This window comes from Dermacentor albipictus, chromosome 1 (genome assembly GCF_038994185.2).
Source record: "Dermacentor albipictus isolate Rhodes 1998 colony chromosome 1, USDA_Dalb.pri_finalv2, whole genome shotgun sequence".
Classification (NCBI taxonomy): domain Eukaryota; kingdom Metazoa; phylum Arthropoda; class Arachnida; order Ixodida; family Ixodidae; genus Dermacentor; species Dermacentor albipictus.
The window spans coordinates 389,489,138-389,515,841 of record NC_091821.1 but is presented as its reverse complement, the minus strand read 5'-3'; the positions used below and the strand labels follow the sequence as shown (position 1 = coordinate 389,515,841).

At 43.9% G+C, this 26,704-nt stretch overlaps 1 protein-coding gene across 1 annotated transcript; it reads left to right on the top strand.

Annotated features, from left to right (window-relative positions):
• Nucleotides 1-1,995: 1,995 nt before the first annotated feature.
• LOC139054650 (ornithine decarboxylase-like) lies at nt 1,996-19,056 on the top strand. Its single transcript, XM_070532015.1, has 10 exons — nt 1,996-2,125; nt 4,728-4,813; nt 8,781-8,877; nt 9,052-9,128; nt 10,685-10,851; nt 12,330-12,464; nt 13,979-14,144; nt 15,047-15,200; nt 17,988-18,091; nt 18,516-19,056. The coding sequence occupies exons 2-10, from the start codon at nt 4,730-4,732 to the stop codon at nt 18,861-18,863; spliced, it is 1,332 nt and encodes a 443-aa protein (XP_070388116.1). The 5' UTR covers nt 1,996-2,125; nt 4,728-4,729; the 3' UTR covers nt 18,864-19,056.
• The last annotated feature ends 7,648 nt before the right edge of the window (nt 19,057-26,704 follow it).

Sequence of the window (26,704 nt, the reverse complement as noted above, 5' to 3'; positions counted from 1 at the left end):
TAGAATACATAGGCGGTTCGAGTTGACATTGCGACGGCAGTGTGATTGATCTGTCACATGGGTGTGTTCTTTCATAATTTCTTTTATTGAAATGAAAATCGTTGTCAGTCCCTGGCACATAGCTGCAGCGTTTAACGGCAGAGGTAGGTAAAGGGTATTTGGCTTGCCATTTCATAGAGACTTACGTAAGAAAATGCAGGGCGACTTTTAAATTAAACAAAAAAGAAAAAGCCTTGCGACTGCAGGACACAGACCATGACATTTACATTAGACTATGCCGCCAAGGACGCGTGGAAAATAATTATTGCCACACAGGCAATCAGGTGTTCTCTACGCTTCTCTTTTCAAGCGGGATAATTGCGTTCATGCTGAATCTCCCATTTTGTCTAATAGGGTTTCCTGTCACTCCGGTGCCCTTCCCGAGGGAGTGGTGTGAGAACAGTAAGCCCTGAAATAATTGCGAATGACTAGAAAGTGTCGTGGGGTGAGCAATGCATTCAGGCTGCAAGAAAGCTAGCTTTTCTAAAGAAAGAAAATTCATAATTCGCCAGAAAAAAAAGAAAGAAGAGAACTTTGATATGGCCCCCAGTGCTAGCAGCGTAGCTATGAACTTTCATTTGACGAGCCCTCGGGCAGTAAATGAGAAAATAATGCCCTGAATATGGTTAAATGCAAACGGAAAATCATTCAGAAGTTTGAAAGCCTTCGCATTTTCGGACTACTCACGACAAGGTTAGTTCGGAACAATGAAAAATCCTAATTAAAAAAAGACATTAAAAATTTAGTTGAAAGCTTAGAAAGAGTCTGTTAGTTATGGGTTGAGTTGAAACTTAGGCAAGTGCTCCAAGGTATTATGCAGTCGTTATTCGCAATGTTTCCCAATGCCCTGAAACTGTGCACGTGACGTATCTGATATTGGGGGAAAATAGCGGCCCTGTTACGGATAGTTTCCATCAAAAGTTACTGATCTTTATAAAATTTGCAAATAATTAGTGAAATCTAGTTTCCCACGTATTTTCTTGAACAAAATGAGGTGCGTAGATTGTTCGCACGTTGTCCACGGAAAACTGCAAGCGGCGTCGACTTCATATTTGATGGAAATTGACAGAAACGGGAGGGGGAGGAGGAAACGGCACGTGTTCTAGGTGTCCTGACAGAACTATAAACACGAGATCCAGTTCCAGTTTTGATCGAAATGGGTCAGCTCATACATACATATATACATACATATATACATACATACATACATACATACATACATACATACATACATACATACATACATACATACATACGTACATACGTACGTACATACAAACATACATACATACATACATACATACATACATACATACATACATACATACATACATACATACATACATACATACATACATACATACATACATACATACATACATACATGTACGCGGGTAAAGTTTTAAGGATGCACTTTAGTTCAAATTGTAAATGCATCAGCTCAAACGGAACAGATGCGCCGTAAATTGGGCCATAAGTGTGAATGGTTGCACCAGCACGGACGCTGCGTTTCTTGATTTTCTTTACATCGCTTGCGCTATCACCCTTCTATGCAGAGACTATTCTGCTTCCATGACTCTATACACACCAGAACAAAGAAGTCAAGGACAAGTACAGGTAGTTTGCTTGCTTCGTTAAACCACAGCTGTGGCTTAACAGGAAATCTGTAGTGCCTGACAAGCTGTAAAGGCTTTGGAACGCTTCCTGGATAGTTATAGTAATATGACTTTTTTCCAGATTGCCTCATATTTTTGTCATATTCTCACGTCCGCCCCCTGCTGGGTAGCCAAGTAGAACGTGATCTAGATAGACTACGCCCTCCTTTCTCTTTCCTTCCCTGCATGTGACTCCAGATACCCCCCCCCATACCCCCCCCCCTTACACCATTCATCCTAATCTCTCTTATATCTTTATCGCTTATTTTCTGTATGTGTGTAAATGAGCAAACAGAGAAAGTGAGAGCGTTTTCACAGTTATAAGTCAGATGTAACTCCAAGTGAGATGCAAGTCTGCTTCTGAACCGTGGTAGGGCAGCTATTGGTATCAAGAGGGTCCTTCCCCGAACAGCTTATTCTCTCTGTCTCAGGTGCGTCTTCATTTTTTTTTTTTTGCAATTGCATGGTCTTGCCAATGCGATTTCCGCTCTGCTGTGGGAAACCAAACCCGATTTCTTCCTCCTTGAACATCAAATATTAGTAATTGAGACACAAATACCTTTTGGGGACAAAGAACATCTAACTATCAAATGAAGGTAAATGTTACGTAACGTGCAATTAAGCCAAATGCAAAGCGAACGATGAAGAGCGACACCTCTTTTGGTGGTGACATAAACTCTGGCAGCGAGCATACATGGCCAATTCGGTTTCTTAGCAAATGCTCTAGAAGTGTACTAGAAGAGTATAGTGTGTTCAGGGAGGGTCCATGGCCCATGGCTAAGGCTCCTTTTGTAGACGTCACAACGTGGCTCCACTTTAGCATGGGCTGCATGGAAACTGCCGTGTTTCCCCCGACACGCTCTGCAACCACGGCTGGTTGCGCTCGTTGCACTTGTGAATGTTTGTAGTTTTATTTCTTTTTTATTCGACGTCCTCACATGCTTCGTCTCTGAGGTGGAATATTGCGCGAGGGAGTCTAAGAAAAGCTAAACATATTAAAAAGGAGAGCGAGCCAACACGCTTCACAATATTTGGCAGTATGAAGTCCAATGTTATACAACAGTTAGCCGTAGAAGTCACAATTCTTGCTGATACATCGCTTGGCTGCAGAAAATCACCAAGTGTGCAAATGCATAGGCAGTTAATTCTCACGATTAAGTGAGACACATTAAAAAATTTATCAGTCAAAACCTACGCCTTCGTATGCAGATATCACTCCAAAAATACATGGAGACTCTGTAAAAAGACTGGCCGCTTCATTTCTGAAAGCCCCAGGAATAATGCTCTCTTGGAGATAGCAAAAGTAATGAATAATAAAATGATTATTTGCCTAATTACTAAATTATTTAGGTACTATTAGTAATACCAAGCAACATATACATTCAGCATATTTAGGTAATTAATTATATAAACAACTAATTAATGAGTTAGGTAATCCGAAACTAAGTAATGTTTTATTAGTAATTATATGTTTCGCTAACATGAGTTATTTCAAAGTTGCATTATTAAAAGCAATTCAATACTTTATATTGCATTGAAATCTTTGTATAATTTCTTTGTGTAAACTCCTTTGTATAAGTCAAAAGAGAACACCTCAGGGAAAAGCAAGCTTTTATTGAGGCGAAAGCTTTAAGTAGCTCATGCCCCCGATGGTCCAGAAAACACGGCGCGCGGTACAGAAAGTCATGTGAGTTTGCCTCACGCAGACACGAGCTCGTGCCACTGTTCGCGCGTTCGTCCTCGTGTTTTTCCATAGCTCGCTCTGATGCCACTCATCTTGCGCTCCACCCCCCCCACCCCCCCCCAGAGAAAGAGGGTAAATTAAGATAGAGTTCATTCAGGCACTCGAACCAACGACCTTCGGTGGGAGTCGAACCCTCGAGGTTATATGGAAGTCCAACCCCCACGACCTTTCGGTTTAAGGCGAAGTTAATTAAGGGAAAGTTAATTAATATCGAGCTAAGGCCCTCTAACCTATGACCTTTGGTGGAAGTCGAGCCCGCGACCTCTAGTGTTAATTAGGGCGAAGTTCATTAATGCGCAGTTAATTAAGGTAGCGTTCATCAGGACACTCGAACTCATGACCTTCGGTGGGGAGAAAACAAGTAATAAGGAGCAACAACGCATTCGAATGAGAATGTCAGTTATTTACCGAATGCCTAATGAGCGTGCAGGCCTTCGCCTTCACCCTCTTCGCCATGGGCTAAAGTGACTGTCAATTTTTTTTTAAACGAGTGCATCGTTTGAACTGCACAAACTGCAACAAAAAATTGCTAACAACACAACTATGGACGCACACACGAGCAGCGCACAGCCAGCACAACAGACAACAGTAGGAATGAGCGACGGGGATCCTTATGCGACGGATGTTGGCGGTGGTGCTGCTGTCGCGTGGGCTGGCATCCAAGTGCCGCACCTTTCCATACATCTCCGCCTCGCGTCAATGGATGGCGCGTGCCGTGCCTGAACACACTACCCCCTTCTAGTACACTGTAGTGTATCATACTCAAAGAGGATCGAAATATGAGATTGTGACTCTATGCAACGGCGATTGCGGTAACCATTGCATAATTTGTCTAGCCGATTGAAGGATCTGAATACTTGACAGAGGGGCGATACTATTTTTGGCGCGCAGTTCTCATCATGAGAGGGGCATTGTTTGCTATAGGCACTTCAAAATGAAGGAAAATGAAATTTGAGCCAACATGACGTAATCGTGCCTTTTATTCCATTTTATGCCTTTCTTATCACCCACCGATCCCGACCTATAAATCTTAACGACAGCGTACTCGGAGCTCACCGCGAAAAAGCTTTACTCACTAGCAACACAAAATACGGGCGTCTTTATTGCATCACGTACCATTTTTTATAGAGTTACACTATCGAATGAGTGAAGGCCTATATTGTGTATTGCCAAGATGAAGAATTCGGGATGAAATTCTGCTTCTTGAGTTTCTTGCAGGTAGTAAGCATTACCTCTGCGGCCGCATAGACGCGCTTTGACTGATCTTCGGAACTGTTTTGCGCATGCAGTGATGTCTCCTGGATATGCCAACGAGACGTTCATCGTAACGAGTGGAACAGTTCACGAGGTAGCTCAGGATATTGTGCACAAACAGGTAACATGCGCTATTCATAAAGCGGAGATGCTTCTGGTGACGGTTACCGGGCTGACTACAACTTTCGAAATGCATCCTCAAGGGCAAAAAGAGAAAACGATACAAATTATGATAAGCCTTTCTGTACTTCATTCAGAGAGCATGTAACGCCTATGTGGATACCTCATCCTCAAGTTATGTAAGTGAAGCAAACAACAAAAGATAATATACTGATTCTCCCTAACCGCATCTCTAAAGGGGTACGGATATCTCTACAAAATTATCGCATCGTGTGTCTAGTTTGCAGTTTTATTAGCAGAAGCTTTCTATTTTCACGCATAGCGCCAAGAGGCGGAGAAAAAAAATATTTCTTTCTGTTGCAAATAGCGCAAGCTCACAACGGCGAAACGTTCCATGTTTGCTGTCGACGTGAGTAACGCTTACGTTCGCAGGAGAATGCTTCATACCCTAGAGGAGTCGTACGTGTCTCACACTCGCATCAGCTATCGACTATCCTAACACAAGCTAAATGAAGCTACCACGGTGTGGTAAGCCAGCACTCAGTAAATTAAGCGTTGTAGAAAAAAAAGAAGAAAATTTGCACGCTTTATTATTTCAAAAGATATACTTCGGGAGTGACCCGTTAATAAAGCAGACTCAACTCCACTTGACATCTAAGTAAAGCGAAGCAATCTTGGTGCGAGTGGATCATGAACCATGCGTGTGTGTGTTTACGAAGTATGGATTTCGATGGATAAATATTTGTATTAAAGACCAGTGTATTTGTTATAACGCTTTATCTGTCTTAATTAGACTAAAAGATTTCCTAAAGCGTTTCCTGGCAACCATTGTGGTTACATAAGCTGCAGTTACCGGGAAGTGTGAAAAGCAGTCAGAGATCTTTGAATGCTATCCCGTTCTATTCTTAAAGGCGAAGCGTAAGCGTACTCCAAAATTTTCTATATCCCTACTGTGTCTCTTGGTATCTTTATATCTCTAAATCTCATGTTCTTACCGTTCGTTAATTGGGTTTAATTTGTTAGGACATTCGTGCAGGGGAGAATTTTCCAGTGTACCTACTTTTGTGCATCATAATACGCACGATCATGGCCTGCGAAATTCGCGCGCGTGGCTGGCTTTCCTCCGGCCGTCCCACTCGAACGGAGATGGCGTAATTTCAGAGGTAGTCGTAGCCGGCTCTTCCTCTGTGCCGTGGCAATCGCAACCGAGGCGCTGGGGAGGGTTTCGGGCGCTCTAGTACTGTGGCCGCGGCATGGATGAGGCGACAAAGGAATGTTCTTGCGCTGGTTCATTATTTTATACTGATTTAGAAATGGCAGCACGAGGTGAACGAGGGTCAAAGTGTATGCTGCAGCCTATTTTATCAAATGTTTAATTTTTTTTCTGCAGGCATACAAACGCTACATTCAAGTGAGTACGTAGAAGTGGACTGTCTCTGCAAAAGATCGTCACGTTCAGTAAACGCATTATACTTCGAAATTTACGGGTTATACAGATATTTTTATCTTTTGGTGAGCCAGGTTCAAAGCTCGTTCATCAAAGCAGCGACTTTCAAAGTAGTTTCGCCACCTGGTATCAGCTGTTGGGACTCAGGGTAGCGTAGCATATCGTTGTCAAACCATTGTTTGGTTTCGGGTGTCCGAGCGGTCACTGTATGGCCGTGGCTGGTGATGCGCCAGGTGTCGGGCGTTTGAAATATCCGGGGGGATGTCCAAGGAATGCGAAAATGGCTTATTTGCATTTATACAAGTTGAGTCTTAAGGCATACTAGTACGAGTAATAGACGTCCGCACACCAAGTTTCATCGTAGATGCCAGCGCTCATTTCTCCCCTGGCGGAATGATTTCACCTCCAACGGGTGTATGTTTCCGCCGCTTCCCTTCACGGTCGCGCCCGCATTCAGTTCGCTCTGCGCGCGAAACGTCTGTTTGCGACGGCGCCTCTTCGGATGACCGGAAATTACTATTGTGTTGTTAAATGTCACGACAGCAATGTAAACACGAAAGGGGGGATGCCACCAGTGGAATTCTGCCAATTCACAAGGAAATGGCACGAAAAAAGCAGACGGCAGACATGGAGTACAGCGTTGCGCCCAACGAAGTAAACAACTGGCAAACGAAGCGAGCTAGTTCATTGATCACTCGTGAGTGTATGACGGTTTTTATATGTAATCCACATGAATTTCATGATTACTCGGTATATAATCTTTTTATTCATATAAAAACTTTCAGTTGTTCGACCAGCGTTTGTTCTATCTTTCTCGTGCTTTGTTTGTAAGTGCGCTGGCGAAACATGTAAATCACTTCTGTTGCATGCGCTAGCAGCGGCCGAAGTTCACGCGTGCTGCGAAATTGAATATGTGCACGATGCATTGAACATGACCGGAGGTGATTCCTTCATCACCATTGCACCGATCGATCGAGTTACTGGATGAAACACGCCCACGTCTTGGTCGCGTCGGCATTGCTGAAGCAGAGATAATTACTAATATTTTCAACTTCAGCTTCTTGAGCAGTGTTAACAAATGGCCAAGATATTTGCATTGCTGCCTCTATTCTATATTGTAGGGGAGGTACTAGTTATGGTTGTGGTCGCATGTCGTACTTGTGCTATGCGGCGATATATTTTGTTTATTTCCGTTTATTTCCACAGTGTCGATGGAAGTCCGTTGTCCCCATCAGAGACAACACGGATTTATAGGAAACATGTTGTGGGAAACTGCGAAAATGACTTTAGCTAACACGCATCGTATGTGCCGATGATTTTTCCGGTGGCACATACGATGTCGTTTCCAATTACCTGCTCAGCGTCACTTACATGGCTAAGCAGACGCTGCCCTTTCGCCGCATTGCAGCCATAAAAATAATCGTCAAGCGTACCGACCTTCTTAAAGGCAAATAGAAGCGTGTACATCGTCCTTCGAATAAAACGTCCACGCACACATACGTCCGCACACGCCACGCGCGGTACGAAACGTGCCCAAACACGAGCAGTGCAAGAGGCAATCAAGGCGGTTCGAATGGGAGATGGGAGAGGCGTATACACCCGCGAGTTGAATTTTGCCCCGCATGCGGCGCTCTCACATCGGCGCAGCAGCGCCTGTCACGGTGCCATTCTTGCCTACAGACCAGAACACGATAGTCTCGAACCGGATGGGCTGAGCGCATATTCCGGAACCCACCGACCGGCCGCCATCTTCCCTGAGCTACCAAGACGCCTTCGCGTGCATGGAGCGTGTGTGTGTTACGGGGTGTTCATGTGTAAGGTGTTCATGCGCTTAAGAACGTCGGTTGAAGGTGCGGCATTGATGTTTGTTTTTCTCCGACACATAAGATAGATCTCATATGCCCGATAGTGGACAATATGCTGAAAGATAAGCAAGTATAGGGAATGTGCACTGCCAACCATGTGAACCCATGTCGTTTGGCCTATTTTCTACGCTGTTTCATAATTTCGACCCCAAGTTTGACGCACAAGAATTGCTCTTATCAGCGAAGTATGTAGGCAGCTATTGATGCTTTCTCAGCGATTGTTGTTTATGTGACTCTTGTGAGAAAGTATATGATAGCTGCTTATCCCTACGTTATCAACAGCACCGAGTCTGAGATTTCAAGAAGCTGCAGTGCAAGATTCACCAGTAGCACAACGAGCATTGAATGTGATATGACGTGTGGTAGTGACGTGAGTGACGTGTTATAGACCAGCAGTACCCCCCTCTGCTTGCAGACGTTGGTAGGACATTGGACTTTGTCAAGCTGTCCCAAGGTGGCTTATATTTCGCATTCATGTCTTTTGTGTATTGGCATATAGAAAATAGTTGTCGCTTAGCCCCACCGGACTATAAGAACAGAATATGAAATTCGAGTGGCCCTTTATGTAGACCTGCCTTTTATTTCTTCTTATACCATCCACCGTATTTTAGATCAAGAAGCCAAGTACATCTTACCAAAAGTTTCATTTCTCGCAGAAAGAAGACGACGCATTTTTTGTTTGCGACGTCAGAGACATCGCACGGAAAGTGGAACTCTGGCGCAAGCACCTGCCACGCGTGACACCTTTCTACGGTACATTACACAATTTTCTGTTACCTGTTTTTATTCTGTAGAACATCAATGCAATGAAAACTGACGCTTGTCCACCGTCCACAAAGCTTTTGTTCATCTCCAGACATTGTGTGCTAGTTGTTCAGAGAAGCTCAGGATTAGGTTTCATTCCTAATGTTAATTATTTCCTTCCAGCCATCAAAACATGTGGAGATCCCGTTATTATTGCTGTGCTAGCTTCCCTTGGAGTGAATTTTGATTGCTCAAACACGGTAAGAACGAACACACATAAGAGACATTTATACAGGCTCGCGGCACCAGAAAATAAATGCTACATGTATCTTCTGATACGTAACAGAGGAGGAGATTGCGCAGTTTCATTGGGTGGAGATCTGTCCAGTGATTCTCTGTGTTGACGGCGTAGGCAGAAACTAAAATTTGATTGACCAAAATTAGCCCAGTTCCCTTTTTAGTAATATCGCCAAGGCCAAGTGATTGACATATACAGACGATGACGATGTTTTCCCTGGATGACATATACAGAGTAACATAGAAACGTTTCAAGCAAGCAAGTGCGCAGCACAGTGCAGTGAAGTAACGAGTAGTTAACGCCTTTGCATCACGTAGTTGTCCGGAGTGACAAAAAAAGTGAACGTGATTTTACCCTATACAGAGCAACTAGCAGTAGTCTAATAAAAAGGTTTTGTCAAATATCGAAGATAGTAACAAGGCTAGTGACCTTCCTTCATGTTTTTTACTTGAAAATTAAATTGAACGTTTAAAATTTTTTCACACGATCCAACAGGGAATCAAAAGTAGATTCTCACTGAACGAGGCCTCGGTGATAGTTATGCAGTTGGCACTGTGATATGTGCATATTATTAAGGTATATGTCACTGTTGGGCGAAGTTGACATTTTACGCATAATCGTCCTTATCTCCTCTTCCCTTTATTTTAACCAAAAGTAGAAGGATAGAGTACTGGAATTGAGGCCAATCTTCCTGCCATTTATTAGACAAATAATGTTTACTTATGCTGGCGCTATGGCGTTTTCCTTGCTTGGAAGGAAATGCACATCGCTTGAAATACACCGTAAAATTCCAAAATGACCTCGAAGTGATGTGCGATGCTGTCAGCTGCCACAATACATTTTTGGAATTAAGATCTCATACTTAGCGACTTTTGCATTCGGGTTACCTCAGAGTTCGTCACTACTTCGTTATATATGGCCTGTATTTAAATAACACATGCAAATATTTATTCGTTTATTTCTAGCGCGCAGCTCTTAGGCGCCCGTTCGTGCGACGAGCGCGGGCATTGTTCCTCAACGTAGCGAGTGAGTGAACGAGCATAGCGAAAGATGAGAGCAAACGCGGAGCGCAGCATGAAAAGAAAAACATGGTACCGCACAAGACATGCGACGACCGATCGATACGAGATGGCGCCAGAGGCGCCAGAGAGGTGTTTCCATACGATGCATGGAAACAACGCGCTGCGTGAGCAGAGATCTGTTTGCAGCGGCTGCTGTGGATCGCTCCCACGCCCTCCATATAGTTATTTCCCAATTAGCGAGACAGTCGCCTTGCACTTCGCTCCGTTTGTAACGTTCCGCACGAGACAGGTTGTCCGCGCCAGCCTAAATGAAAACATCGCGAAATGAAAACCCGTATAGGGCTACGCTCAAATTTCGCATTAAGGAGTATCGTAATGGTCAGCGACATTCTTGCGTTGCTTATTGCTAAGTACACCACACTGCTTCTGCCATATTGCTCTCCATTATAGTGTCCACCTATTTATGGTTTACCAGTGATGCTATTTCTCTACTCAGAATGAAATGAGGACAATTTTGAAGCTGGGTGTTCATCCCGATCGTATCATCTACGCCCACACCATGAAAAGCACATCTCACATGAAGTTTGCTGAAGAACATGGTGTAACACTAATGACCTTTGATTGCATCGAGGAATTGCACAAGGTCAAAGACAAGAAGGCCAGGTAGGGCGTGTTCATTCACTTTTTTCTTTTGTAATAATTAAAGTTCAAAAGAGCAATACTTGCTGCATTGCGAATAACATTCTCTGTTTGCTAACAATAAGATCTCTCTCTCTCTCTTTCTCTCTCTCGCAAAAAAAAAAAGCATTCTCGATGTGCTTCAGCCAGTTCTATCTATCTACCCTGTTGACGCCGCTCTTCGAAAAAGTAAATATTTCTTTTGAAGTTTCTCGGGTGCTCCTAGGAATCCATCACGCATCACACGCGTTTTCAAGATAAGCAGCATGGCGCTTTAGCGCTGCGCCACGAAAGCTTATTTTTCGTTTCGCTTTCCGTATTGCCTTTACTCCATTCACAAAGAAGTACATTGTACAGTCATACCAACGCAGCGAAGGCTGAGGAGAAGAAAAAATCAAAACTCTGGCAGGTACATCAGCGCTTCTAACATACATAGCTACGGCTTTACGTTTTTACCGTTCCATAATGACGAAGGCATGTCATTTGAAATCAAATGCTTCTGGCCCTACATAGTATTTGCTAGTCAAGAATGGTCGATCCTCACGCATATCTGGACGCGAGGCCAATAAGTAGTTACTTTCGCGAATCTGTAAGCCTACTGGTTCAACTGGATAAACTGCAAGAACCGGAACCACACTGGCGCCACGAATGCCCGCAAGGAACAATGGATTAATTCTCGGTGTTAGCATGCACCAACGCGCCACGAATCTTCGAGGCCACGCTATAATAGGGGAGTTTACAGCGACTTTGCTCGCGCGTCTCAAGATCCCTTTCAAACAGGGCAGCGCGAGAGAGGAGCTCTGCTGAAGTACACCGCGCCTATGCACCAGCGCGCCGTTGGTGCACTCTCTGATTCCAAGAAAAAAGCAGTGGACGAATTCGTGCGGCCAGGTGCCAGATGGCTCAGCGTGTCCACTGGGGAAGCACGAGAGAGGAGCCGGGCCGTCATGTACATGGTTCGTACATGATGGCGTCGGTGGTGATAACAAGGTGTGTCGCAATCTTGCTTGAATGGTAATCGCATTGACCTGGACAGTCATCGTGAGATGGGTTATGCTGAAATTTTCGCCATGTTTACCAAAAATGGGTCATCACAGAGCTACTGCTTCATTGTTACGGCTGGCTAAGATTATTTTAAAAATATATAAAGAAACAGGATTGACCCATTTGGAGTCTTTCAACATAAGCTCGCTGTTTCTTATCATCGTCATCAGTATCTTTCTGTTAACTGCAGGACTAAGGTCCCTTCCTGCAATCTCGAGCGGTGTTGCTAGAATCGGGTCATTTCTAATCATAACAAATGTCAGCTGAAGAATATGCACTCTCTTCTCCGAAACAAAACGAAATATTTCCAGTACGCAAGTCGATCCAACTATTGTAATTTCTCAATCGGATTTTTTCCTCAACGTGCAGAAATCAGGGTTAAAAGAATGTGTTCAATGGCGACTGTTAATTGTTTGCAGGTTGCTTCTTCGAATAAAATCCGACGACAAAGGTTGCCAAATATCGTTTAACAACAAATTCGGCTGCTACGTGGATGATGCCAGACCTATATTGAAGGCGGCCGTGGAGCTTAATTGCAATGTAGTGGGAGTCACGTGAGTAATGCGCACGTGTGATCACGTTCATTCACTTGAACTGAAGACGGGCCAAATATGGGGATGTTTTGTTTCCTTCAGCAATCATTTTCCCCAAGAAATTGTTTGTTTTGAAACCTATTATTAAAGCAATAGCAAGCTTGTGTACCACGTAGTACAGTTAGTACGTAGTACGTAGTAGTACAGTTAGTACGTAGTACGTAATAACAAAAGTACGTAGTACTTTTGTTATTTTTAAAAGTGCCATACGGGAAGGTAAATTAAGAACAAAATTGAGGGAACTGAAACTTGTTTTTCTTATATTTCATAATTTGATATTTGCTTTTACAGAAATACCTAAATGCTAGGGTGGCCTGCATGCAGCTTTTAACCAGTGTGCAAATGCAACTACTGGTACAATTTCTGGAACAACTGACCAAGTGTCGCCCTGTAGGTTTTCGAGGGAGAAAGTGACGCATGTCAGGCTTTGTTCGCTGTTGTCAGTCGGCACTTGAAATTCCTTCACCTTAATGCCACTTGCGGGGACCCTTATAACCCTAGACAATTTTTGGCCCGGGCGCAAAACACTTCGTGCTGGTACGCAGATGTCAGGTACGCTTTTTTTGGTTGTTGGTGCAGTTAGTAATCCGTAAGTGGGATTACAATGCAAGGAAAGCTGTAAGAATATAATTTAATTAGCTCAATATTGCTAAATGTATCAGTCACTTTGCTAGTAGTTAGTAATCGTAATTAGCAGTTAGTAATTAGTAAGTTAGTAATCCCTAAGTGGGATTACAATGCAAGGAAAGCTGTAAGAATATAACTTAATTAGCTCAACATTGATAAATGTCTCAGTCACTTTGCAAATCAGTTGACAGAAGTAACCAGCTATATAAGCGCCGTGATAGCAAAACAAGCAATGCTGCAGTTCACTAACATGGCAATACGAATAGTAGTTATTGGCTTTGTGCACAAATACTCCAGAGCGTCGGTGCAACTAAATCCGATACATTGGTGACTTTAAGTAAGATGAAGTGAGAACGCCAAAAACGGATATAGTGATGCGTTAACGTAGTTACTACGCCCTGAAACAGCGACTCTTGTTTCTGTTTACTGCAGAGCTGGGACGTCTGAAATAGATGAACGCCCAGCTTTACGCTAGATTTCGGTCGCTACAGGTCGTTCTTTTCTGTACAAAAATTTTGTAACTTCCATAGGCTTTATATCAAACCCAGCAGGGATATTTAGCTAGAAGCTTATACTTTACCTATGCTGGTCCGGTGTGCGGCGTAGATATAGTACCACCTTCAACAGGTAGTTGCGCCCTGATGAACGCAGTCTATGTCACCAACACTACGATTGCGGTAAGCCTACGGGCTTTATTCGTAGCTGAAATATTCAGTTTAGAGGCGTCCTGATTTGCAGTGAAAAGGAAGTTTCATTCGCATGTTTTATTATGCATAAAATAATGTGAAGAAGCTGATAAAGCGGGCCTTTTACTGTTATGATTCCTAAACTGCGCTTTCTTAATTTAGGTTCCACGTGGGATCGGTCTATGAGAACCCAGAGATATTTGGCCGCACAATAGAGAGAGCCAGGATTGTGTTCGACATAGCGAAAGATATCGGAAGACCTATGACAGTACTTGACCTCGGAGGCGGTTTCCCAGGTGGACTGCGCGACAACAAGAAGTTTATGAAGGTTAATATTAATAAATATATATTGTGCTACACAATATTTCGTGACTCATGTACTGCGATTGAATAATACACATTTTTATAAGAAGGATAACGTATAAACAATTAGGAAAATGTTTAGCTACTATAGCATATGCTTAACTTTTTTGCTAAAGCATTCTTTGGCAAACAAGCTCACTTTTTATATTGAATAATAAGCTTGCTGACGGTGTTCAATAAGGGAAGTTCTAAAGGCATCCAGCCAGTGCAAACAAACAGCCGATGATTTTTGTTTGCAGGACAGTTGAGCTAATTCTCTCATTCTCTATAGTCAGCTAATTCTCTGATCTAGTACTTTGAACACCATTCCTATGGATACCTTCCCATGTTTTTATCCCTGGAAATGAAATGGCGGACACTATTGTTAAGGGCATTCTCTGTTTTAAAGAGTCAAAGCCCCGATCAACCGGAGTTTCCCAAAAGACGCAATTCGCAACCATTTTCGGTTACTTTTCACCACGCTACGTGATCGGTGTGCAGTGAAGGGGCCTAACCAATCGGCAGAAACTATAAAACAGAATAAGAACAGGACCGAATTTCACTACACCATGGGTGTTCGAAATTGGGCGAAGTGTCTCTCCGTTCTTTACAGAATGTCAAGTAAGTGGTGACGTGGTACACTTCATTTGGCCCTCCCTGCGCTTCGGTATCAAACGAAAAACTTGAGAACTTGCAAAGAAGAGGATTTCATACGGGACACTGAACTCATAGACATGTGGTAACAGGTCCATGAATAGCAAAATAGATTAACAGGCTGAGCGATTGCCCGCCCAGATTGCCAGGCTAACAACACATGTAATAAACAACGGAACCAACAAACCCACCAATAGGGGTCTGGCTTGCATTTTGAATCTGTTCCTGGCGCAGGCTTGCGAGTGCGTACTGCGGACAATCGATGAACACTTCCCGGAATCTAGCGGAGTACAGATCATTGCGGAGCCAGGCCAGTTCTTCTGCACATCTGCATACTCCCTCGTCGTCAGGGTCGTTGGAAAGAGACGCAGTGACGTAATAATCGACGGTGAGTGTGACAGCTGCGCGGATGGGCTGAATTGGGCGAGCTGAGCTGCTCATCAGCTTGCAACTGGAACGAAGCACGAAGTGAGCAACGAAGACACGCGAAACACTTCTCACTGAAAACTACATTTCAAGCTCGTGATAACATGTAGTATCGTGGACATATTAAACTCATGTAAAAAATCACATCACAAAAACAGGATCACATCATGATATAGAAGCACGAACGGACACACGGAACATCTAAACAGAACAAGTGGTTCTTTGTCTGGTTGTACACGGTTTGTACACGGTTTGTACACGGTTTGTACATGGTTGTACACGCTTTGTCTGTTTGTCTGTTTGTACACGGTGCCATAAATGTGTGCCAACTAGCTCAGCTTTCTACTCTTCCGCAAGGTAAATCGCTGTTGCTTAACGGCACCGATGATTTGCTATATCATGTGCATACGTAACGGGCGCAAACATTTTGGGTGAAGACAAAGCCATCGTCTTCGCTTTCACCTACCAGTACTTACCTGGCCACCCTGTCGATGAAGACGAGCCAAGAGCGAATGGTTTCATATCGCTCATTTCTCTGCCTCAAGGATGAAAAGCTCTAAACTGCGTTGCAGCGTCTTTCTGCCCGTGCCTCCTTTTTTGTTAGGGTGACGGCCGTTGTCGTCGCTGTAATGTCGTCGTCATCGCGAAACCATCTTATCTATAGCTTCACCCTAGCAACAGGGCAGAGGCAAACAAGCATTTTCTACCCATCACATGGTTGTGAACTCAAAGCCTTGATGGCCCCCATGGCAACCATCGGCGTAGGCGGCAGCGGCGTATGCGAGCGAAAGAGCGCAGCGAAAGATGAAAAAGCGGACGCGGATTACCGTGGGGGATGGAAGATTTGAGGAGGAAAGCGCAGGAGGAGGCGGGTGCGGTGTAAGCGTGAGAAGAAAAGCCTAGACGACGCCAGAGTAACGCGCGCCGTCTGGGAGCTCTGCCTGCGGCGGCTTCTGCAAATCGCGCCCCCGCGTCACCGACGCGCTGTCTCCCGCGAATTCCAAATTAGGGAGGCAGTCGCGCCACACTTCGCTCCATTTGCAACGTGCCCCAAGAGAACGATCGTACGCGCGAGCCCATATATTGCAAAATGTGAACACGTATAGAGCTGCGCTCAAATATTGCATTAGGGAGCGTCGCAATTTTTTTTTCGTACATGGGAGTAAAATATTATAGAAAAAGTACAGCACTACAAAAATGAAGTTTGCTCTAAAAGCATACACTCCGAAGTCAGGCAAGCAAATGCAAGTATCCAATAAACACATTCATTGGGGTGACGATTCTTGAGCGACTTACACACTTTGGACATAAAGAGCTTATTACCAAATGAACGACCGAGGGCTTTGCAGTAATTAAGCATGCCTAACGCAGCTACTACTGAGCAAAATTATATGCAGGTCGAGGTTGCAGAAAAGTGGTTGTATTACGCCGTGGTCGACAAACTGTAGTCTGTGTCCGCGTGCTGAAACGATCGTTAACTGTTTTGTAGACTGTCGGAATGCCGTGTTTTCATGATACATACTCCAGAGAATACCAAAAAAAAGTTTTAGATGTCACACCCTCGACGATTCGTTGCCTGCGTTTCAAAGGTTCTTGTGACCCACATGTAGTGTCACATTACTAGGTCACAATCGTACGTATACTTCCATCGTGACAACGTCGCTGGAAACTCTACAGGGGCTGCCCTACACACACACACCCATATATATATATATATATATATATATATATATATAGTCGCTAGGATAGTAAACGTTTTCTCTCTGCATCTATCCAACAAGTTCTTTGAGATGATGGTCACGTGTTATTGCGATGATGATGATGATGACATTGACAGCATCGACAACATAGGGGAATTTACTTGTGCTTAATATATTAAATAAAGCAACAATAAAATAATGGAAATGAAAGTGGATGAAATAACAACTTCCCACAGGCAGGGAACGAATGATCCCACAACCTTCGCATGAAGGTTGATTACATATATATATATAAATATATATATATATATATATATATATATATATATATATATATATATCATGAATCATGATTATATGACAGCGCGAACTCGAGAAGTATCCTAAATGCTGCAGCGACACCTAGTTCATGCATTGTGGCTGCCATGTTCACGCCAAGCTGGCATTCGTATTTACTGGACGGAATTCGTAATTATTGAAAATGGGTGTCTTAGTTTCACTCACGAGCGGAGGTTGTGGCTGTACATTCTGGAGTTTTTCCTTTGCCTGTCACCTAATTCTACCCCAATTGATTCTAATAGTATCCTTAAAAACGTGTAGCTGGACGTGGCATTAGCAGAATTAGCTCGCTGTTTTGCTGAACCTCTGCAAAGTATTACCGTATTTAGGAAAACTCGACGGAAGGCTAACTGTGTGAAGTTGCTAAAATTTTTGCTCACCTAGTATGTTGCACAACTGCAGTTACCGTTGTTTATGCACTTGCATGACATCGCCATACAAAATCTGGCGCAAATTAATCGCGAGCAGTAGTTTCAAGACGCTTGCAACGAAAGTTGTTTTTTCCTACAACCTAGTCGACAGTACGAAACTGAGCGTCTCGTGTTCGTGCTCTAAGAATGCAGTGCACATCTGATTTCGCAGGTTGCACAGCCACATAACAAGAAACTTGGAATGTTCCACTGCTGTCGGTTTTTTTTTCCAAATTCTTGATCGTGATTTTTCGTGCGACTAAAATCTGTTGCAACATGTTCTTGTTATATTCTAACCAGGAGTTTCCCGTCGGCACCAGGACATCTTTCTAAATGAGAGCAAGGACAACTGCATTTCCCGCTATATGTACGACTTCTCTGACGTGAAGATAATGCCTTTAGAGGTAGGTCTAGCGTTAAACAGCTGTGTGTCACGACAGACACCACCCTCAATTTCTTCGGTGCCCTCCAAACCAATCGCAAATTTTCTAATTTGTTGGCTGACTCGAGAAAATGTTGCAGTTAAACGAAATAAATAATCTGGGAGTGTGTTTCATCATGACAATAACCAAACCCGCTATTTCGTTGGTTCTGGTGAGCTGAACAAATTAGATACAGTTAGCTGCACTGAGTGATATAAATTAGCCTCTTACAACGCCTCATTACCTATACAAAGTTCTACGTCCACCTTACACACAGTTGCCTCCGTAAAGGTCATCTTTAAAACTTTGGTAAAATGGTGTAGCGTAGTTGGGATAACCCTACCGTATTTCAACCAAATTTCTCACTGCAGGTCCTGCTGTCTTTTTTTTGTATTTGGCACTGCAGGAGCCACGGGAGAGGCCCATGGATGTGTTGACCACACTGTGGGGTAGTACGTGCAATCCCTTTGACCGCATAGATGGTGTGAAGCTGTTCTTCGACGTGAATGTCGACGAGTGGCTCATGATGGACAACATGGGCGCCTACACTTTAAGCTTTGTCTGCGGCTTCAACGGAACCGGATTCCCCACGGTTCACTACATAGCGCCACCTTCGACCGTAAATCTGGTTCACCAAACTGTTGAACGTTCTCCCATACGCAGTGGCTACCTCCAGCCACAGGAAGCTCTCAAGGTGAAGCTTCTACGGGACAAACGAGAACTGGTGAACGGTAATTACTCTACAGCGTTGTGACATTCTGGCGTTAAAATATTGACACTCGCCAATTTCTTTACATTACCAGTTGGATTATAAAGGACCAGATCGTGACACCATTAAAATTTTCTGATTAGGCTAATAATAGCCTGAGGCTCTCGTTAAGTACCATGTCTCTGACAAAAGCACATTGGTTGCAGACGTTGGCTGAAATATAAGCCTTGCAAACAAGGACGTCGTTCTTATCGTGTGTCTGAAGAGTGTGTTGCTCCCTGTTCTATGATGTGCTGTATTTGTGACATCTTATCAATGCCTCATTAGTAATCCTGCTGTTCGTCTCCGTGCAACCATCCTTCGACGATGTGAAACGCATCTGCAAGATTATGAAGTGAGAGTTTTTGAAAGTGCAGCGTTTAAAGGATTTGTTGCCTGTCTTGGGCTACTCTGATTTTCCGGCGTGGTTGGCTGACTCTGAATTGGGGTTTGGCGCTCTTTCGATCTTCTCCTTCTTTTTTAATACGAAAGCATTATACGGCTTATGAGGTAGAAAGTCCGGCGTAGTTGTCGGCGTTCGCATGACCATGGATGCTCCAAAAAGTCATTGAGCCCCCGACCTTTCGTAGAAGTCAAACCCAGGACCATTGGTTAGTGTTGTATGCCTACATTGATGAATGCGGAAGTATTGTGACCACCATGTGATGCTTACACATTATGCGACAACGTAAGGTCGAAACCTTGACTCCCAACAAAGGTCAGTAGTTCGAGTACATTAAATAACTCCACCTTAATCAAATGTGTTTCAATTAACTTCGCTTTAATTAACACCAAAGGCCGCGCGATCCACCTATACGAGTGATCGCGGGGCAAGTGCCTTAACTGACTTTGTCATCAGTGCCTTAACTAACTATGCCTGAGTTAACACCGAAGGCTGTGGGTTCGAACGCATTAATAAACTCTATTTTAATTACCTGTACCTTTATTAACACCAAGGGTCGTGGATTGAGCTAGGTGTGTGTTCGTTGTCGTGAAGCCGTCGACCATATTTGCTGAAATTGCTATACTCCTTTCAGAAACTTACAAGTGTAAATTTACAAATATGGTCAAACTATTTGGGCGCAATGTGCCCGAGCAAGAAGCCGAAGCTACTTTAATTAGTAGTGTGGGACACATTGATGTTATCATCATTGACCGGAGGAGGCGAAAAATCAAGCGAACTTATGCGAGGCTTCGGGCGCCTTCTTTATGAGGCGTGTATACGAGGCCTTCTTTCATGGATTGACAAATCAAATATTTCTGAGTTTGTATAAATACCACATGGAGCTTCGAGATATCGTGATGTAGAATTGCGGTACATGGATTTTTCTCTTTTATAAATTAACGCAGCCTAAACTGCGTTGAACTGCTGCGAATATGCTTTAGACGTAGCAGGTGACGCTACACCGAACTGCTTGATGGTGTCAAATCGAAGTTGTAGTGAGTGAAGGGGTTTCGCGAACAATGCGTGTCTCGCCGTAATGCCATAGTGACAGTCGCTTGCTTCCGCTGTGGGAGAGGTGTGCCATATTGTCGATACATTGTATATATCACTATATAGGCTTTTATAAGAAATTCCGTCTCTTGTTATGTCTTCCCTCTTGATCGTAATCACGAACCTTTGCTTTCAGGTCATTGCTGTTATCGTATTCGGGAAGCTTATACATGACGCATAATCGTGTTTACAGCCATGAATAACACTATTTTGGTGCCTCTTTTGGAAAACGGTTAACGAAGTTGCGAATTTTTAATGAAAGATGCGTTGTCAACTCTACGTTTTACGCAATATTACAGTGCCCACATATCAATAAAAAACTTGACGAGAGCATCGCAGCCTAGTAACATAGGGTTTATAATACTGACAAGAAATACTAAGATCGCTGTTCCGTGTAAAACACGAAGCTTGTCATAACTACCTTATGAGGGAAAGTAACATTTTGAACGAAGCTTCATACAAAATTTTGCATGCTGAATTTGGAGACATTCCATTTACACAGGATCTATTATCAGACCCGGCGCAACACTGCAGTGCAACAACAGTTAAACCTTTCGACTTGCCTAACGTGCGATATTGAAGTCGCAATTTTTTTTACGTTTCACGTGGTTTTGAAAAAGAAACCGTAGCTTAGGCGTGACAGCAGAAAGCAGCGAACTATTACTCGGTAAGTAGGAATGGCGATCCCAAAACCCAGAGCATGCACGAAGGGAACGAGTGTGCGCGGCAGTCGAGCCAGCCGGCGAGTGACGTCCGCGCCGTGACGTCACTCGCGAGAGGGACGTCACGGCGAGGACTCCAACTTACTTCAACTTCTCGCCGCTAATGAGCATAGGGCTGATGCAAATATCATTTTGTTTTTCTATGTTCAATAGGGCTCCGAAAATTTTCATTACGTCGGCATCTTGAAGGCCTCAAGAATGCATGCATCATCGAATGCTGAAGAAAAGACACACCTCTTGCGGTGATTGGCCATATGCACCGCTGCAGTGCGTGCCAGCATCGTTGCGTTGTACGTGCTGGAGCAGTAGCCTTGTACATTAATGAGCAAGCAGTACCGGGATGCTGGGGCTTGAATTCGAAGTTGGCGAGCAAGATATCTTATCGGTTTTGTTTCTCTTTCTCTTTCATTTTCTTTTTCTTAAGATATAACTCCTCCCAAAGTATATGTTGCCATTGAATTCAAAACGTGTTTCATTTAATTTCCTGCGATTTGCTGTGATAGGATTCCAAGCCACAATTGTTTTATTGTAAATTCCATGCCCTAAATCACTCCATTATAAGGTCAGGTGCATTTAATGCTGTAGGTAGGTCTCAAACCCACGAGGTCACACCGGCTGGAAAAAGACGATGTACTGCCATGTCATACAAACATCCAGAGCGAACAAGCAGTATTGACGTAGTACACCTGTGTCGTAACACATCGGAGCATTGTTCGCCAGCAATACCTTTTGAAAGGATCCCACGTACTGGTAATGCAACTGCATGTCAATGGCATTACTCTTTCCGACTCTTATTAGCAGCTTGCAGTGCAGTTTACACTATCGACTGCGGAGCATGCCATTATCCACGAAACCATGAGAGTCCGTTGGCATAAACCCACGCGACAGAAAATGTTTAGAAATGCCAATATCAAAGCAACTAGTGGGAACTCCTTAAACAACATTGTCGGAAGAAAGCTAATGAAAGTGGAAATTGGAGGAAAAATATGAGCGCGTCAGCATAACCTCGAACAAACAACGCATCATATAAGTCGTTTCTGATGCAGCAGGACTGGCGAAAGCAGGTACGTTTTGCTGTAGCGTAAACGGAAAGTGCACAATTAGAACATGCGCGTCAACTGTCGCATGTTGTAAAGAAGGCATGAAAAACTAACCAGGAAAACACAATAAAGAGTTCTCGTTTTAAAGCAGTCAGCATTCTTGCATGCTTGACGCATTTTCCGCTATGTCCGTGTCTGTCTATAACCGTTTTCCTTGATCTAGTTACCCAAGGGCACTTGACTGGCATTTTTTAATTATTATTATTTTTACTAGACTGTATGTACTTGCTTGATTCTATGCCCCCCTTACTCAATCCACATGTAAGGGCCTTGTAAGGTTCTTTTACAGACAAATAAAATAAATAAAAGTGTCAACTAGATGGTGCCCTAGGTATGTGCTCGTTAGTGTTCCTGTATATGCTCCCGCAAAGAGCAGAGTTGCGCATAGGTCCGCCGTAGTGCTCCAGCTCTGCAGCAAAGCCACTCCTCGCGCGCGCAGGAGCCAAATGCCGCGCGGTGTTCCGCCTTTTTCTGTAGCGGTCGCGAGCTACAAACGTCAAACGTTCGCAGGCGCTTAGCAAATGGCACTTCTTAATACAGGCTACGCTCCAACGAGTCATTCGTGCAGCCGGAGGGTGTGGGCTTCCAACCAACCGAAACTTTGTATGTACTTATGTAAACACGCATACACAAACACACACACGAACGTACAAATAGGGGGTAGGACCACTTTCGATTCCCCAAAATAATATACTCTCGTGGCTCGAACAGCTCCAAAGTTCGCTCGCAAACGCGCAGTAAGTTGCCACAAAAAGCGGTGCAATGATTTTCAGCATGCATATGAAGTTGTCTTATCATGGTCAGAAGGCAAGAAATGTTTTAAAGATTGTTTAAAGAAAATTTCACACACGTAAGGTGGACACTTAGCGCATTTTGGCTGCCGAAACCAGCCGATTAATGACCGTCGCCAAGAGAGCCATCGTGCCTGCAGTTATGTCAGTGACCGTTAGAGCGTCATTTATGACTAGCCACCGCACACAACAGCTGCACGTTTTCGATACATGCGGTGCAGACACAGATTTAAGCGCATTTCAAATGTTCACATGCGCACATTTTAAGCAAAGCTTACTTTTACGATTCATTCATACCGTAGACTAATCAGCTATTTAGTAGCAGCAAATCTGCAAGTAGAAAAAGATTCAAGATGCAAGACCTTCTAGATCAAATTTATTTCATACAAGGGAATGCGTGAACGGCAGCTGGCAGCAGGCAGCAGGCCAAGTGTGCTGGTTCTTGGAACCTTGGGGGCAGAATTCAAAGAAACTGGAAAGGCAACAAGCTATTAAGAGTAACAACAGGTTATTTTTATTGCACTAATCACATCAAGATGGCAAACTTGCAGAGTAATTATTCACACAGTGCAGACTGTAATATGACGACACATTTTTCTTGATCTCTTACCATTCAGAGAAGAGCCACTAGTTGAAGACACTGTATCGAGTCAATGAAGTCACTGAAGCAGGCTTTGGCCAAAAAGCCAGGTCACAAAGCTTTGTGATCTATCCGATCAGAGGCAAGGAAATTTTACGTCATTCAACAGTGCATTCAGTCCACTCCCGCCCACAGGAAACATAATTCACCAAAGCACAACGTAGATTTCCAGCATGTTTAATTGAACGACAAGTTTTGTTCCACTGGCACCGCGTAGAGCGCTTTACCGCCTTCCGTGCGGTTTGTGCAGTGTGGTGCGCTGCACCCCGTCATACTGGAATACAAGTGCCAGTACGATGTGTTTCGTATCACTTCACCAAGGTCCTTGACTTTACATCGTCGAATACCGTACCTGAAACCCGCAGCTGCTCCTCTGAACGCACGATCGATGGTCCGCTGATTGCAATGGCGATGGCACTGACGGAAACGACGAGTTCGCGTGAGTCGGCGATGCACCCGTAAAGTTGGCTTCGCAGCGGCGCGGATCATTTGACGTCATTTTTCGCGCTCGGCCAATAGCGGTGCGAGCGGCGCCGGAAAAGCTATGCGCAACTCTGCTCCCTGCGGGAGCATATACAGGAACACTAGTGTTCGTTGTCGCGATGCCGTCGTGGTCCTTGCACCACTTTTATTCCAGCTTCGTTATCCGACTCTCGTCATGCTGTTGGCGTCCCGCGGCCGTCGTCCTTTGACATATCCTTTCAAAAACATCATCCCATCGTCATCCAGCTGACATCGTCATGCAGCCTTGGTCATTCGTTCGACTTCATTCCTTCTTCGCCATTCCATCCTAATCATGCTGTCGCGATTCAATCGTGATTATGATGCTGGAAGTGGTAAGGGAATACGTCTACTTAGGACAGGTAGTGAGTGCGGATCCAGATCATTAGAGTGAAATAACCAGAAGAATGAGAATGGGCTGGGGTGCGTTTGGCAGGCATTCTCAGATCATCAACAGCAGGTTGCCATTATCGCTCAAGAGAAAAAGTGTATAAGAGCTGTGTCTTACCAGTACTCAAGTACAGGGCAGAAACCTGGAGGCATACGAAAAGGGTTCTACGTTAATTGAGGACGTCGCAGCGAGCTATGGAAAGAAGAATGGTGGGTGTAAAGTTAAGGGATAAGAAAAGAGCAGCTTGTGTGTGGGAACAAACGCGAGTTAGTGATATCTTCAAGAAAAAGAAATGGGCATATATTGTATATATTTCAAGTATCTTCCAGCACGTACTTTTTCCTGTTTTTAGGTTGTTGTGTGCTATTACGTTGTGGGAAGAATGCTCTTGTTAGGTGATGCCTCTTTCTCTTCCTCAGTTTTCAGTTTTTTTCCCTTCCTCTATGATGCCCCTCGCGGCTTTCACGACGCACTTTCGTCACATACGCGCTCACCATCGCGTCGGATATAGGTATGATGCCTGATAGCCTCCTAGGTGCTGCATAGCTCAGTAGCCCCGACCTTATGTGCTTGACATCTTTTTTATTGCTTTTTCGAAACTGTAATTAATAAATGTCTGCACATTTAGGAATGTTTATTAGCCAATGTGCGCCAAAGTTGCCACTCCTTCTTAGAAGACACGTTTCTCTTGTGTGTTGTGAGCAATTCGTTTGAAAAAGGCATAAACAATTTTTTTTAGTTGCTTGCGGTTCCTGCAAGCAACCCCCTCTGACCAATTTCAAAGTAGTTTCACGTCGAAAGGAAATGTTTTTTGTGGTTGTTTTTTTTCATTACCCCGTCAGCTTCGTTATATTAGTGCTCATGGGCGACATTTGCTTGCGCGCGAGAAGTTACTTTGGAATGATAAAACCTGTTTAGCTTATGTGATCACAACTTTTTTTATTTGAATGCACTGCAGTTTTAAATAAAACTGACTTTAGGATTTTTTCACACCGTTATAGCGACTGAAAATTATTTCGCAAACAGAATGAAAAACACCCATCGGTTGTTCTGCTACACATTGTGTTCGAAATATTTTCCAGACTACGTAAAAAGGAAGAAACTCCTGCAAGGACAGTTCGATGCTCACGAACATTCTATTTTTGTTCATGCAGGAAAAAAAGAACCATTCTTTGACGCATTAGCATGAGCGCCTAAATGGAGCACTTATTACTGCCATATAATCACTAAATATTCAAGCTAGCTGAGCAAACTTTAAATATGGTTTTGCCATACGAAAAAAAATGAAAAAGCGGGTAGCCTGTACCTGTACCTGTAAAAAACCTGTACATAGTTCTTGGCATGTTCACAACAGCTCAACAATGGCGTACGGAATCCGGGTGTTCTAGCTCCAAGCTGGACTCGTGGCTTCACCAAGTGGTCTCCTCTTGAATCGCATGTGCGTTCGTTTTCCTTACATACATTTGACATCTAATGACCGCGTGTTTCGTCATTCTTGGCTCTAGTATCGAGATGCAGCGCTATATGGTGCGTCTAACCGCACGTTTGCAGGGTTGCTCACTGTGTTGCACTTTGCTTGAAGCCGCGTCTGTAAGCAGCGAAGCTACTCTATACTTGATGTCACCCGAAGTACAAAGGCAGCACGAGAATTAAGCTGTGCAAGGAAGGTCACTGCGAGATCTATCGTGCGAAAACGCTATGCTAGCGGCGGCGAACGGCGGAAAGCAGTGCACGGAACAAATAACCTCCTGAATTGGCCGATCACGTTTGCCCTTCAATTTCACGGCGCATGTTTGCGCAACACGACTTGCATGGTTTGTGTTCCCATGCACACTCGAATCCAACGCGAACGGAGCAACCACAGTGCTTATTAGATGCGTGCATATAGCTAGCTTTATCAGCTTCGATGAACTGCACTTAGTATTGGATCTTCGATCTTGCGCAAGAGACACATTTTCCTGCGGACAAAACGATCTGGGGCGGTATAATACAATGCAATGTTGTTTTAGAGGCTTGAGTCGAACCTTGGAGACCATATGAGCGATTGTTTGTGGCACTTACATGAACTTTAAGAACATGTAGCCGCAAAAAGAGGCTCAGCAAGGTTTCGATTTCAAAGCAGTGCGCGTCTTGAGAATGGCGTCCGCACGGATATTCAAGCATGAAAAAACTAGTGACCGTGGCTTCCTTTATTCGTGGCGGCACAA